Raw genomic sequence first — 14,483 nt, forward strand, 5'->3', positions numbered from 1 at the left:
CTTCCTTCCTTCCTTCCTTCCTTCCTTCCTTCCTTCCTTCCTTCCTTCCTTCCTTCCTCTCTTTCTCCAAACCCCTCTATCCATCTACCTATCTACCACCCACCCACCCTACCTTTCTAGGGCCCATTGTCTTCGTCCACAATGGGCTTTGCTCCCTAGTAATAATAATAATGAACACACTTACAGAATTTAATTTTAGTGCTTAACTTGGGAGCGACCTGCTACTGTGTTGAACCTTCAGTAGAATGCAGTTTCTAACCATTCTGCTGACTGTTGCAGATATTGTGCAGGTGTTCTCATTCAGCCAAATGTAGCTGCTTTACATGAGGTGCTGAGTCCCTGCAAAGTTGCATGGGAACCTCTTTACCTTGCCAGTCTGATGTTGAAATCTGGTCAGAGTGTAGTGGCTTGAGGTTAAGTTGCAGCTGCTGTGCAAGGTACCTTAAAGCAAACCCTTTATTTTGAACTCTGAAAAAATTTGCACTATCTTTGCTGTGTTTTCTTACTTTTTAAAAAATTGAACCTTGCAGGAAGTGTCTGGGTAGTTATCTCTAATTAGCTAGGCTATTAGGCATGCCTGAAATGTTTGTTGAAGTCAGAAGCATCTTCAGTTTTTACTTAATGTCTTTGTGTGCTGTCTTTTTGCTTACAGAGGCAAAGGAGAGCCAGTAACGGAGTTAAGCTGGACCTCTTGCCGTCAACTTCTCTACCAGTCCATAGCCACTATTTTGGCCCATGCAGGTTTTGAGTGTGCCAACGAGAGTGTCTTGGAGACACTGACAGACATTGCTCATGAGTACTGCCTGAAGTTCGCCAAGCTTTTGCGTTTTGCTGTGGACCGGGAAGCTCGGCTTGGGCAGATACCCTTCCCAGATGTCATGGAGCAGGTGTTCCACGAAGTGGGCATTGGCAGCGTGCTTTCCCTGCAGAAGTTCTGGCAACACCGCATTAAAGATTATCATAGCTATATGCTACAGGTGAGAAAAGAAGGATGCTCAGATGTGAGCTGATTGCCATAGTGGTTATGGTAAATGGTAGATGTATGGTAAATGGTAAATGTAGACTTTCTTTTACAGTTAATTTAAATCAGCTAAGTGAGTTTGTGGGTGAAGGCTGTTCACATTTGTGGGCACTGCTTTCTACCTGCTTATTGGGCATGTTTGGGTCCTAGTCGGATGCTTTAACCCCTACACTGCACTCCTTGCTTGCTTTGAGGTAGATGAGTAAAGTAGTTTCTGTCCCTTCCTTCTGAGACCATTCTCTCCAGTTGTCTTTTGCGGTGATCACTCTTCTGTTTCCAAATGATGCCAACCCATAGAGTATGTTTACAGAATGGTCTAGAAGGAAGTTAAGTAAATGAGAAGATGACTAGGTAGGGAAGAAAAGCAAAGACTTTTTATTCACGAATTGTAAAAAGCCAGCCCCACGCTATGGAAAACACTAATCCTCAGAATGCCTTGAATGTGCCTTATACAGAGTCAGACCCTTGCTCTGTCTGGCTCATCTCGTCTGGCAGTGGCTACTGCCTGCTGTCCTTTCACCAAACATGACAAAGATTGAACCTGGAGCCTTTGCCCGCAAACAGCTGTGTCATGGTCACTCCCTTCTGGTCAGTCAGCAACCCTATAGGAATTTCCATCTTTGAAGCTAAACCAGTCTCTTCCTGAATGGGGAGTAAGCCAAGAGCTTGCCACTCTAATCTCATTGGACAAAAGGGAAAATGAAGCAAATATTCTGAATATGTCTGTTGTAGAATGTAATTATTTTCTCTATGGCTAGTTCAGCTATCTCACAGCAATAGTTTTGTAATGCTGAGAGCTTTTTCTGCAAGACCATTTTTCTTGTTCCATGCACATATTTATTCTCATGTTTAAAAGCACACAATGTGTTTCTGTTCCATCTTTGTTCTTCCATGGCTTGTCGCTTCCCCCACCCTTTCCACTGTGTCTCTGTGTGGAAATTGCTGATCACTCTCTCCCTTTTCTCCCCTTCAAATGGTTACCAACAGGTCAGCAAGCAGCTCTCTGAGGAATATGAAAAGCTCGTCAACCCTGAGAAGGCAGCAGAAGACACCAAACCTGTCAAGATCAAAGAGGAGCCAGTCAGTGACATCACATTTCCCATGAGCGAGGAGCTAGAGGGGGACCTAGCATCAGGGGACCAGTCTTTGCCTGTGGGGGTGCTCGGAGCTCAGAGTGAGCGTTTTTCGGCCAACCTGGAAGCAGAAGCCTCTCCGCAAGCTTCAGGTACGTATTCCCTTGGGCTGGCAGGCACCTTGAGTTGCAGGAGGAAACCAGAATTCCTGTGAGAGCCAGTGGGGTGTTGGTGGCTAGACTGTTGGGCTGGGTTCAAGTGCCCACTCTGCCATGAAGCTCACTAGGTGGCCTTGGGCCAGTGCCTCTCTAACCTACCTCACTCTGTTGTTGTTGTTGTAGATCACAGAATCATAGAGTTGGAAGGGGCCATACAGGCCACTAGTCCAACCCCCCCCCCCGCTCAATGCAGGATCAGCCTAAAGCATCCCTGAAAAGTGTTTGTCCAGCTGCTGCTGCTTGAGGACTGCCAGTGAGGGAAGCTCACCACCTCCCCTCACTGGAAAGTCCTCCATGCCATGGCTTTCTTGCCTGAAGTTAAAGGCCATGCCCAAGTGAGAGTTCTGGGGGCTCAGAAGTACTTCGATGATAATCATTAACAATTTACCATTTGTCACAATTTCTATTATCTACTGAAGCTTTGGGAATATTTTTTTGTTAATATGAGATGATGTTGGGGTGTTAGAGAAGAAAAATTAGCAACTCCTGAAGTTGAACATCTGGGTGGGAAAAGGTTATTTATTGAGGAATTCCTGCTAACATGGGTGATTTGTGCTCCTGAAACTTGCAGCTATCCTTTAAAATATAATAATTAGCTAGCAATGGATAGATTTAAAGAAAGGCTATGAAGCAAAAGGGCATACTATTTATAGCTTTTCAGGTTTTGGTGTCGTGAAATTACTGTCGCAGTGAAGTGGATGGCCCCTGTGTGGATGATGAGACCAGTACAATGGTGCCACCCACAGACATTGTAGGGGGACTCCCTGGCTATGCTGAAGAATATAATTGGTAACTTAATGAAATGATGAGAATTAAAAATGCTCCAAAAAGGGAAAAAGTGGGGAGGGGGAGTCAGCCTGCTCAAGCCCCTTACGGTCCATAGATTCTGGGAGGGATCTGGGGGAGAGCAGTATGATTTACATATTGGTCTGCCCCCCAGTCTGTCACTTTCTCCAGTAGTGAAGCAAATAACACTTAACCCCCCCCAGTGGGAAAGTGTTAGCCGACAAACGGAAGGTCCGTGCGTAAGCTCAAAAGCGGAGAGAGATCTACCCAGCTTCAAAGAAAAGCCTGCAATGGGCCATTCCGGCCAGACGGTGGCAGTGGTGCGCTGCGACTGAGAAAATGCTGACGACCTCAAGCGATGCCGACTAAAGAATGCCTCTGGGACGCGTCTGATTCTTACAGCTGACCAAACTCCCTGTCGACTACGAAGTGTGTGTGATTTAAAAATGATATATGTTGTCCTCCCTTACCCCCTCCCTTAACTCCCTGTCTACAAAGTGTGTGTGATTTAAAAATTATATATGTTGTCCTCCCTTACCCCCATCATTGTTAGTCCCGTGTCTACACATGAGTAACTGTAAATCGCTTAGAGCCGGCAGCTCTGCAAGGATTGAGGGATCAATACATTGAAATATTATTGTTATTTATTTATCAGTTGATGAATGGGCCACCCACAGACAAGGTATGGGTTTCTACCTTACCTGGAATGATTTTGTAAATTAACCAAAAGGAGAAGGGAGGTGGGGGAGGCATTCAGCCAGTTCAAGTCCCTGTGAGAGTGTACAGAAGCCCAGGCGGGGAGTTTTTGGGATCTGGGGTGAGTGGGTTGCCATTTGCCCGCTTATTACTTCCAGGTAATCTTCACCATTGCCTGCTGATGCCTTACCTGGTCAGCAGGCAGAAACTGGCTGGCCAAACAGGGTAGTGATGGGGGGATGTTATCTCCGTGTGATGACACAACTTTGGCATGATCCAGAAAAGACGGTGTTGCATCAGGGCCAACACCATTGCTTCTGGGTCACACCAGAAGCTGTGTTATCACGGGGGCTGACAGTTGTGTCCCCCCTGTAAGTTCCCACCTCCCCCTATCTTCTGCTGGTGAAATGATCAGATCTCCCATCCCTTGATTCTTTGCAAGCTCCCTCCCAGGATGTCTGTTTAGTTTCAGTGGTGTGATAGGTTTTGTTTATGCCAGTGTTGTTGCAAGTAATAACCTCTAATATATCAGAGTAATTTTCAGAGGATAGCCATGTTGGTCTGCAGTAGAACAGCAGATGAAGGGAGCTTTTGACTCTTGAAAGCGCATGCCCTGAAAATCTTGTTGGTCTCTGACGTGCTGCTGGACTTGCATCTGGCCTATCAAAACTAAGCACACCATGTTGTCATTCATGATCTTGGGCCTAAGTGGGGTTGCCAAGCCCCTGCTGGGGACGGGGAACTCCTGGCCCCTAGCTGGCACTTCCCGCTGCTGCTCGAGTAGGGACTAAGTGAGACAGCCAACGTCAGGGAGCTTTGTTGATTTCTGGCTGGCTTCTTTCTTTGTGAGTTTTGCCCTGTATTAAATCTGCCCCTTTTGCATAACCTCTCTCCTATTTACTTGTTATTGTATTTGTTTAATAAGGTGTTTCTTCTTTACTCTGCCTGGATTCTTCATACCTCAAATTTGGCCATACATCAGGACATGCCCGGACTAAAAAGGGGGTTGCCTCGGGGCAGGAAGGGCACTCTGGGCCTTTCTAGTAAAGACCTGAACCAGAGTGGTGGCAGTCCGTTAAGGCCCTTGTCTGCTTCAGCTCTGAAGGGAGCAGGGGGGGAAAGGAGGGTGTGTGTGGGAAGAGAGAGACCCCTGGAAGGGATGTCCTGCCTGTGGCAAACCCACATGGGCCCACAGACCCATATTGTGACAAATGTCCATTAGTTATATGTTAACATCTGCCAGTCTATAAACAGTATGGTCTTTCCTATGTGGCGTTCAGTCCTATAATGGTAAAAAGGTAAAGGTTCCCTTGCTCGAAAGCCAGTCGAGTCCGACTCTAGGGTTGCGGTGCTCATCTCCGTTTCAAAGCCGAAGAGCCAGCGCTGTCTGAAGACGTTTCCGTGGTCATGTGGTCGGCATGACTAAACACCAAGGAGCACGGAACGCTGTTACCTTCCCACCGAAGTGGTACCTATTTATCTACTTGCAATTTCTTGCTTTCGAACTGCTCGGTTGGCAGGAGCTGGAACTAGAGATGGGAGCTCACTCCATCATGTGGCACACTCGGGTCTCGAACTGCTGAACTACTGACCTTCCACAGCCTGCAGTTCAGCATCTTAACCACTTGAGCCACCGCAGCTCCCCTATAATGGTATGGGAGTTGAAAAGGCTAGCTGTCCTTCATCTTTTGAATGTGACTGCCTGAAAATAGCTGGACACTTGAGTTTTTTATTTCTTCTAAGAGGATAGGTTAAAGTACAAACTGGAGAGAGGGCATGACCTTCTGCAGGTTGACTGAGTGCATGGGGAGAGGAGAGAGGGCATGAGTGTGTTGGTCCCATCTCTGTTTAATCTCTGAGTCATCTGCATGGTGTGTGTGCATGGAGGAAGGGTCCACATGTACAGTCCTTCCCGGCGATATGGAGTACTGCTTTCCAAATGTTGCTGATCACAAGGTGGAAGCAAACACATGGATGCTTCCCCTGCTTGTTAAGTCAGCACATGGAGGGGTTATGCGTACAGGGCTTTTGTAGTTCAGAGCAGCAGAAAGAGTTGCTTAGTATCATACAGAAAGTGTTCAGTTGGTTACATTAACAAGGCAGTTGTCCTCAGTTTCCTGTTTTGTCATCTGTATTGGAACCAGTATACTTGTCTGTTTCAATCAGATCACTCAAGGACTAGAGCTGTAATGCTTCCTGCACCCAGAAGCTCTCCATTCTAACTGAAGCATAATAGGGAGCGTGGGACGAAACATGTTGGAACTGGAACAGTTTCCATCTTTTCATCAAATGTTTCAGTCAATAGGGCTTTCAAGTCTGCTGCTTTCATGGTCTCTGTCTTCTTGGGAAAAGGTTCTTAAGACATTCTCGTTTCCCAAGAGGCACTGTTTCTGTGGTTTTTTTTTTTTAAACCATTTGCAGAGCTGTAATCACTTATTACTGTATGTTGCAGTTAAAAAAAGCAAAACAACTCCCCCCAACAACCTGAAGATCTTTCTATTAACCTTAATCTGAGCTCTTTTATATTGATGGGAGCCTAAATCTCAAATTTGAAGCACTGAAAACACAAACCTGTTTGACCCTTTGCTGGAACTCTGCTTTTCCCCCCTACAGTACCTCTGAAACATGCCCGTACTTGAGGGTGGGGAGGATGCAGTGTACTATTCCTAGATTATTTGGGAACCCAAATGATTCATCTTGAAGTTCTGGTATTAGTGTTTATTGTGTGAGACTGAGAGGTTAATGTGCTGGCATTATTGGTGCTTTTCTGTTAATGGATTATTGTTTTCTAATTAAGAATGCAGAGGTTCTGTTTTTCCTTCCAAATCCTTCTCTTCTTTGCAGTGGGCTGCGTATGCTGGCAACCAAGTTGCTGAATAGTGTCCCACTGGGTACTTTTAGACAGTGTGTGAAACGACAAGAAAGAAGCGGAGCAATCATAACGTTGCTTTGAAGACTTTCCCCTCTTTTTCATATGCTTCCTTTTATTCAGTATTGGATCTCTGTGGTTCCCCATTCTCTTTTAACTTGTTTTGCTGATTAAGGAATTCATTCAGACTTCTAAAAGCTTCTGCACAATGACTATGTGAGAGATAATGAGAACGTAAAAAGGTCTTCTATACTGTTTCTGTATTTCACATATTCCTTTGTTTAAACTAGTCACACTGTTCCCCCCCCCTCAGCCACATTTATGTTCTTTTCATGACTAACAAGCTTTCTCTCTTTCTATCCTTTCCAGGTGGTGAAGTGAACACTTCGCCTCTGTGGAACTTGGCTCCTGTAAAAATGGAACCGCAGGAGAGTGAGGAGGGCAACGTCCATGGGCACCATGGAGTCCTGGGCAGTGACGTGTTTGAGGAGCCCATGTCAGGCATGAGCGAGGCCGGCATGCCCCAGAGCCCAAATGGCTCCGAGAGCAGTTATGCCTCTCATTCTCCAGATAGCTTAATGGGATCCTCGCCAGTCTTCAACCAGCGCAGCAAAAAAAGGATGAAGAAGATGTGAATTTGGTGGGCAACACCTTGAACTGGCTCAACAAAGAACTGAGGAGTGAGACAGGATTCTGACCAAGAGGTTCTACTTTGAATTGGAAACAGGGGAGGGGGGGTTGTTGTGCGCAATGCTTTGTCTTGACTGGCCCTCCCACTGCCTATCTGCAGTCTGCTTTGAATATTCTCTGCAACATCCCCCCCCCCCCAAAAAAAACAACAACCCACACTCATGGATGACCAGATGGTATGAAATGGACCTGGCTCTGAACTCAGACATGCCATGATATAATTGGATGGTTTGGTTAAGCAAAGATCATCGTTACACCGGGTTGAGTAAAGGACGGTTATTCGTGCTTAAAGCTAGCTGTGGTGGTAAAGTAAGGTTTGTTTCAGATTGTTGGGATTTCATATGGCAGTGTGATCCGTGAGCTTCTAGATGGGCAGATGTTTAATCTTTCTGAAAACAGTGTAACTTGTGTTTTGGTGTTTGCTTTCTTTGTGGTATAAGAACAACAACAATTATGTGCACTTTCACACATGCTAAATAATGCAGTTTCAATCTACTTCAGCGACCATTTGCAAGTGGATTTTGCCATTTCACACAGTAAAATCCAGTTGCAACGTGCATTGAAAGTGGATTGAGAGTGCATTATTTAGGGTGCTTGAAAGTGCCCTATATTTGACAGTTACCTAATTCTGCAACTAATGTTTGATGAAGTCTCTTTTAAATTGAATCGAAAACTGCCAGGAACATATATCCAGTATGAATCTGCATTGGAACTCAGAACTTGCCAAAAAAGTAAAGTTTGAATTTCCAGCTCCAGGCACACTATTTCTGTTTGCCAATATAATGGTCACCCCCTTTTTTTCTTCCTAATCACAGGCTACTGCATACGTTTCATCTATATGTTTCCATTAAAAAAACATAACCTAGTAAACCAAGAAAATCCAGATTCTGTGAGAAATATTAATTCAGCAAATGTGTTTGTTTTGCACCTGCTAGTCAAGAAGAAATACCAGAAGGGAACTGAAGACTTTCTATAACCATTGACAATCTTACTGTGCTTCTGGGATTTCATTTGGGTTTATCTTTTGCAATCATGAAGCTTATTTTTAAAAAAATGAATTCTGGGTTTGCATTATGTTTCTCTGGAATAGCAGAAGTTACCAGGCCTGCATGTATATCTATGATTAAATAGTCCCTTAGCTTTTTACACAAATGTAGACAGTATTAATTATTTGAATAGAATACAAAAAGGGAGGGAGCAGGTGTTATCTTAAAATTTCTAATTAGGATACATTACAAACCTTGTCCTTTTGCCATAAGTTTTACCCTGAGAGCTATGGTCTAGATTTCCGTCAAACCAATCAAGTACAGGCATTATGTACCCTGTAAACTTCAGTGGACTGCAGAATGGATTAAAACAACGATGCATACCTTGTTAACTGCTGAAAAGGCACAATGAGAGGTCTGTAGAAATGTTGCATTTTATGTAGCTGAAATAACTTAATTACATTTGCTCATTTCCAAAGCCTGTTAATTAAAAGTTGTGGAACTTGATGAGCTGCAGAAAGCAGCTTGAGGATTTCATACTGCTGCGCATTTACCTACTTGTGCTTTAAAACATATTTGGTAGTGAAAAACAGCACTGAAGAGTGGAGATCATGCTTTCTAGCTATTTGAATTTTCTGTGTGGCAAACTCCCAATCCATAAAAACAGTGAATATGGCCCTGGGGTACCACATGCACAGAGAGCTTTAAAGTTGCACTTCAATGCATACTTGGGAATAAACTCCATCTAACATAGTGGGACTTACTTTCAAGTAGTGGGATCTGCATACCTCCCCAACCCCTACTGCGTTATCTCGGAATCCATATTGTTACTTCATGCTTTCTCATGGTGATCAAAAAACCTTCCCCACCCCAAACAGGAAATAATGGAAGTGAAAATAGGCCAATTATGTTCTGTCCACACCAATAAGAACACCACATATTATTTTGCTACTCAGTGAGAATATGAACTGTGTACTCACGGTACCCCAGGTTCATATTTATATAGCTAGGAAGCAGGATCTTATTTTTAGTTGTATTTTTAGTTGTATAGCTCCATAATCCCCATCTCTCTGTTCCCTGCCCCCCAGCATCCTGGCCTAGGTCACTGGTAAGCCTGGTTTTGCATGGCTGCCTTAAAAGGTTCTTGTGTGTACCAGGTCCCTCTGCCTTCATGGATGCTGATGGGTTCCAAGGCTAATGATGGACTATAAACAGCTATACTACAAACATCAGGGAGTTCTAGGGTTGTAATTTTGCACCGTTTGTCTTTTGTTTCTTAGCTGCCTTTTGCAAAACTACAGTTCCCATGATTCACTGGGAACAGAATATGCTCTGTCTTCAGTTCTTTCTTAGTGTTCCCTTTGCCACCTCACATAACTATGCAACCAGCACTGGCAACAAGCAGTGCTCTCATACTTTATGTTTACATTTAAATACAGTGGAAAAGTCAGCCTCTATTGATTCGATGATGTAGCTGTAGTGCAAGTGGGAGACACAATATTGATTCTCTTTTTTCCAGACAGCTGTTTATGCAGAGAGATTAGAAATGCATCAGACTGGCTTGTAGATTCTTAAACCAGCAGTAAAGTATTTGCCTTTCTCTTCCCTGTATGCTCCCCCAAGTCCTGCTTCAAACATTTGTATGCTTGCTGCTGACTTTCTTTTCTTTTTGCAGATTAAGACTTTTAAATTCCGTGCAGTGTTTCGTACACTTCCAGTGACATTTATCATGAGCAAAAGTGACATTTCAAGCCTGATTTAGCAAGTCACAAGGGTGATAATTTTTTAGGAACAGAATGAGAATTTGCTCAGTTGATCATATAGACATAAAGCTTTAAACATTAGTAGTTGAGAAAGGTGGCTCACATGCAATACATTTACAGGCCCGAAGTCTGAATAAATAAGTCCAGGAAACCACTGAGGGACGTGGGGTCTCCAAGTTCTCTGTCCTCTGTATGTTCTTAACTGCTGGTCTGTAAAGTTCATAAAACTCAAGCCTTAAAAGGCTGTTCAAGATTTTTAAAAATATCTTAAGCATTTCCTTTGTGTATGGTAAACTAGGGCAGACTCTGGTAGGATTACTTACCACCAGGATAAGAGCTACCAGGTGGAGCCGGGGAACGTTAGATCTAACCCGTTTGCCCGTAACACCCAGCAATGTATGTGACATTTTATGGAGTAACATAGGTAAAAGGGGAGGATATGGGGGGGGGGGGGGGGGTACGATTCAGATTGATGTGGAAAAGGACTGCTGTAATTTGTTGAGCCAGGAGCAGTGCCTGAATCATGGTTATTCAAGGACTGCAAAACTTGATCGGCAGGCTCTGTAAACGAGGTTGAAGAGCACTCTAACCATTGTAACCACTGAGACCTCGATGCCAAGAGATAATGTGTATTGATTAGTCCCCTTCAGGCTAGGACTCAGGAGATTAGTTCAAACCTCTACGGTCATGAAACTCACAAGGTGACGTTGGGCCAATCACTCTTTCTACCCTAACATACCTCAAAGGGTTGTTGTGAATATAAAATTGAAAATCGGAGACCCATGTATAACTTCCTTGAATTCCTTGAAGGAAAGATGGGGAAAATGTAATGTGGGAACACTCTGCTTGCACTTCAGAGAAGACTACTTCAGGTCACTCAGCTGGGGAAGTAACCTGCAAGTAACAACAAAAGAAGGAGTTATCAAAAGATAAATAAAACTACAGTTTTTCCTGTCTGTCTCTGCATATAATCATCCATTAATATGTGAAGTCTCAGTACACATGTTCTAATTTTAAACCTGTTCCTGCGGAACAGGAGTATCTTGATTGGTATTTCTGTGTGCAATATTTTTATTTTCTGCCAACTATGGAATCTTTAGTGCCTTTGGACAAGCTTTCTAATTCTGTACAAGCATGGGTCCTGTTTGCATGACTGATCTCATTTTCTGGGGCTGTGTACGCTAGGCATGGTCAAACCTTGCAAATACTCCCAAGTATTTTTGGACAGTGTTATCAATGCAATGAACATGAAATTAAGCAAACTCTGAGGATGGCAGAAGACAGGAGGGTTTGGCATGATATGGTCCATGGGGTCATGAAGAGTCAGACTTGACTGTGTGACTGAACAACAACATTTTTGGATATCAATTATCTAGAACCTGTTCAATCTAGTTTCTGGCCTGGATACTGCATGGAAACTGTTGTGGTCACCCTGTTTGATCTGTAGGAGCCAGCTGATCAGGAAAGAGCATCTCTGTTGACTCTCTTGGACCTCTTAGCAGCTTTTCAACAATGGTATCCTTCTGTACTGCCTGGGTAGGATGGATTTGGGAGGAGCAGTTTTGCATTTGCTTTGCTCGTTTCTGCTTTGGCCTATAGGGTTTTGCAAAGTTCTGTTTTGTCTACTCTGGTATTTAACTTCTAGATGAAAATACTGGGAGGAATCTTCTGAATAAAAAGAATTAAATGTCATCTATGCTGATAATATCCAGCTCAATCTCTTCTTTCTGTGTAATTCTAGTAAGGTGGTAAAGGTCTGGCTGAGGGTGAATAACTTCAGACTTAATCTAGACTCAACAGAAGTTCTATTGATCGATGGTAAAACCAATCTGAGAATGCATATCCTGGATGGGGTTGCACAGTGTGATGGCCAGAATCAAGTCTGTCTCCTTTTCCAGGATCTGCCAATCCCCACTGTGCCCTGGCGGTCTGGACTCTGGAGAGAAAGCCAGAAATGACCAAACACTTGGACGAGGGAGGGAGGGGGAAGAGCTGAGGAAAAAGTCATTTAATGGATATTTGAGTCATAAGATATACAGGTTCCTTAAGCAGGGTAAGAATTTTACTTTTTTTCTAGTTGCTTAAGATGAAAGTAAACTGCTTAGTGTGGTGGCACGCAGTGGTATTTGGATCTCATGCGTAGTCTGTCCAAGTGATTGGAAAGCAATTGGGTCATGATGAGGTCTTCGTTTTAAAAAGGCTCTAGTGGTCACCAGCAAGGTTCAGAAACCTGAAAGGAGCTTGGCAACTATTTATCTCCATGCCATGAGAAGATTCTATTGCCCATGTCTGTGCATTAAATCTCTATTAAAATGATAGGCCTATTGGTAACCCTGGGAGAAGAATAAACACTTCGCTTGCACTAGTTGGCAGCAGTGTTCCCTCTAAGCTGAGTTAGTGTGAGCTAGCTCACAGTTTTTTAGCCTCCAGGTCACACGTGTTTGTCTTAGCTCCGGAAGCATGGCTCCAGAGTGCACTAATCTATGCAGTAGCCAAATCGCTGGCTCACAACTTTAATGCCAGTAGCTCACAAAGTAGAATTTTTGCTCACAAGACTCCACAGCTTAGAGGGAGCCTTGGTTGGCAGGCAGAGGGCTTTGAAGATGCTGAGGGGCGGGGTGATAAAAGGCAGATGGTAAATGCTAAGGTCGGTAAGAGGACGGAAGCAGAGGTCAGGCATTTCCCCTACTCGTAAAAGGCTGCATGCCTGCCCTGAAAGGGACAACAGAAGCAAACTCTGCTTCCACTTGGCAGGCAGGAATGTGCAGGAGGACAGCAGTGGAGGCTGAGCTTTCCCTCCCCACTCCACCCCGACAGGCAGCTCATCTACTTTACAGACTGGGAGCAGGAGAGGTAAAGGCTGAGTCTTTGGTTACCAACAGGTAAGACAATTATACCATATAATCTCTCTGGACTTGGCTCGCTTATCCTGCAGTCATACAACAATTTCAGGGAATGGCATTTTAAAAGTCTGTGGGGGCCCAGTTTGACTCAGGGTTGCCAAATGAGGGTGGAGGGGCTCCTGTCTTGCCCCTGTGCCATTTTCCTGTGCTGAAATGGTGCATTTTGGAGCTGTACATCCCATGCGTGGCCTAGGGATGCCAGGTCCACACCCACACTCCCCAGGAGTTGTTTGGGGGTGGATTTTGGGAAGGGAAAGTGTGGTGCTTTGATATAACTTCTGGTTTAATACCTGGAAGTGACGTCACTCCCTGCCTTGGGACTCTCCCATAACTCTGTGGCAAATATCATAGAGATTAGGTCAGTTCCTAGAACATCACAGTGTTTGGTGGTTTCACATGTGGATCTTCACCTAGAAGTGATTTTAAAAACTGAGAGGCATTGTTTTTCCTTCCCCATTTTCCTTCCGGTGCTCACCAGAATGAGGGTAGACAATGGAGGGTGGAAACTGGAGTTCCTCCATTCTTAGCGGGCAACTAGTAACCCTAAGGTAGGTGAGATATGCTAGGTTAGTGATTTAGGAGGATCAGGTCTCTCCACAGATTAGGGAACTCCTGAGTAGGAATGTGAGATTTCTTAGTATCTATTTTTATTTATAAGTAGCTAATGGCTGGGGGAAGGGGTGATGGGGGGGGAAGGCAACCTTTGTAAGTTCAAGGCCAAACATGCAATGCTTTTGTGCATGAGTCCACTGCTTCAAATGTAGGATGTATTGGGGGTAGTTTTAATTTTAAGCAAAGCCATAATTTGAGTTAACCCTCCCCTCCCACATGTCTAAGTGGTTGAAGGATTTTTCTCCCTGCCTTGGAAGCCAGTCAGGCAGGGAGAAAATTGCTAAGAGAAATAAAACATGGTTGAGGTAAAACACAGGGCAAGATACCATTGCTTGAATATGAACACACCAACTCAAGCCTCCCTCTTCCTGTGCAACAGATAACTTTAATCTATATATCTAATTCCAACAGAGGGCGTGTTGTGCGGATACTTATTTCTACTAACAGGAAGCTCACTCTCCCCCAACAGCTTTTCCAACATAGTCAGTAGACGTCCTATGTCTGCAGAAAAATCCAAGAAGTAAAAAAATCCCTTCAGGGACGGTTGAATCCCCCCAATACCTTTTGAAGTGGCCTCTGCAGGGATCTAACTCCAGGCATCAACGGTGAGAGAGAGAGAGTAGAACGTTCGGGGAGGGTTCTAACTGGCTCCGTCAGTTAAAGGGTGGGGGGAGGGCCCTATCCTGGCCTCTTTTGGCCTCGGAGGGAGGGAGCCTTGGGGCCTGGCCTGACAAGGGCTGCCAGTGCCAGCCTGGGGAATCCCTAGAGATTTTGAGGTGGACTGTAAGGAGGAGGTAGGCTTGCCAAGTCCCCCCGGGGGGCGGGGAAACCCCTGCCCCAGAGGCCCGTTCCCCACCACCGGTGGA

The 14,483-nt window shown here is 44.5% G+C and overlaps 1 protein-coding gene across 2 annotated transcripts in view; it reads left to right on the plus strand.

Annotated features, from left to right (window-relative positions):
- SUPT7L (SPT7-like STAGA complex gamma subunit) overlaps positions 1-7,500 on the plus strand; it is a 15,989-nt gene extending 8,489 nt beyond the window's left edge. For both annotated transcript variants that reach the window (XM_015410145.1, XM_015410144.1), the window contains exons 3-5: positions 653-977; positions 2,009-2,246; positions 7,033-7,500. In XM_015410145.1, the coding sequence (XP_015265631.1) occupies positions 653-977; positions 2,009-2,246; positions 7,033-7,298 (829 nt within the window). In that variant the 3' untranslated portion in view covers positions 7,299-7,500. The remainder of the gene's footprint in view (positions 1-652; positions 978-2,008; positions 2,247-7,032) is intronic.
- Positions 7,501-14,483: the final 6,983 nt, after the last annotated feature.

Source organism: Gekko japonicus, unplaced genomic scaffold, assembly GCF_001447785.1.
Source record: "Gekko japonicus isolate JY-2015 unplaced genomic scaffold, Gekko_japonicus_V1.1 scaffold566, whole genome shotgun sequence".
NCBI lineage: Eukaryota > Metazoa > Chordata > Lepidosauria > Squamata > Gekkonidae > Gekko > Gekko japonicus.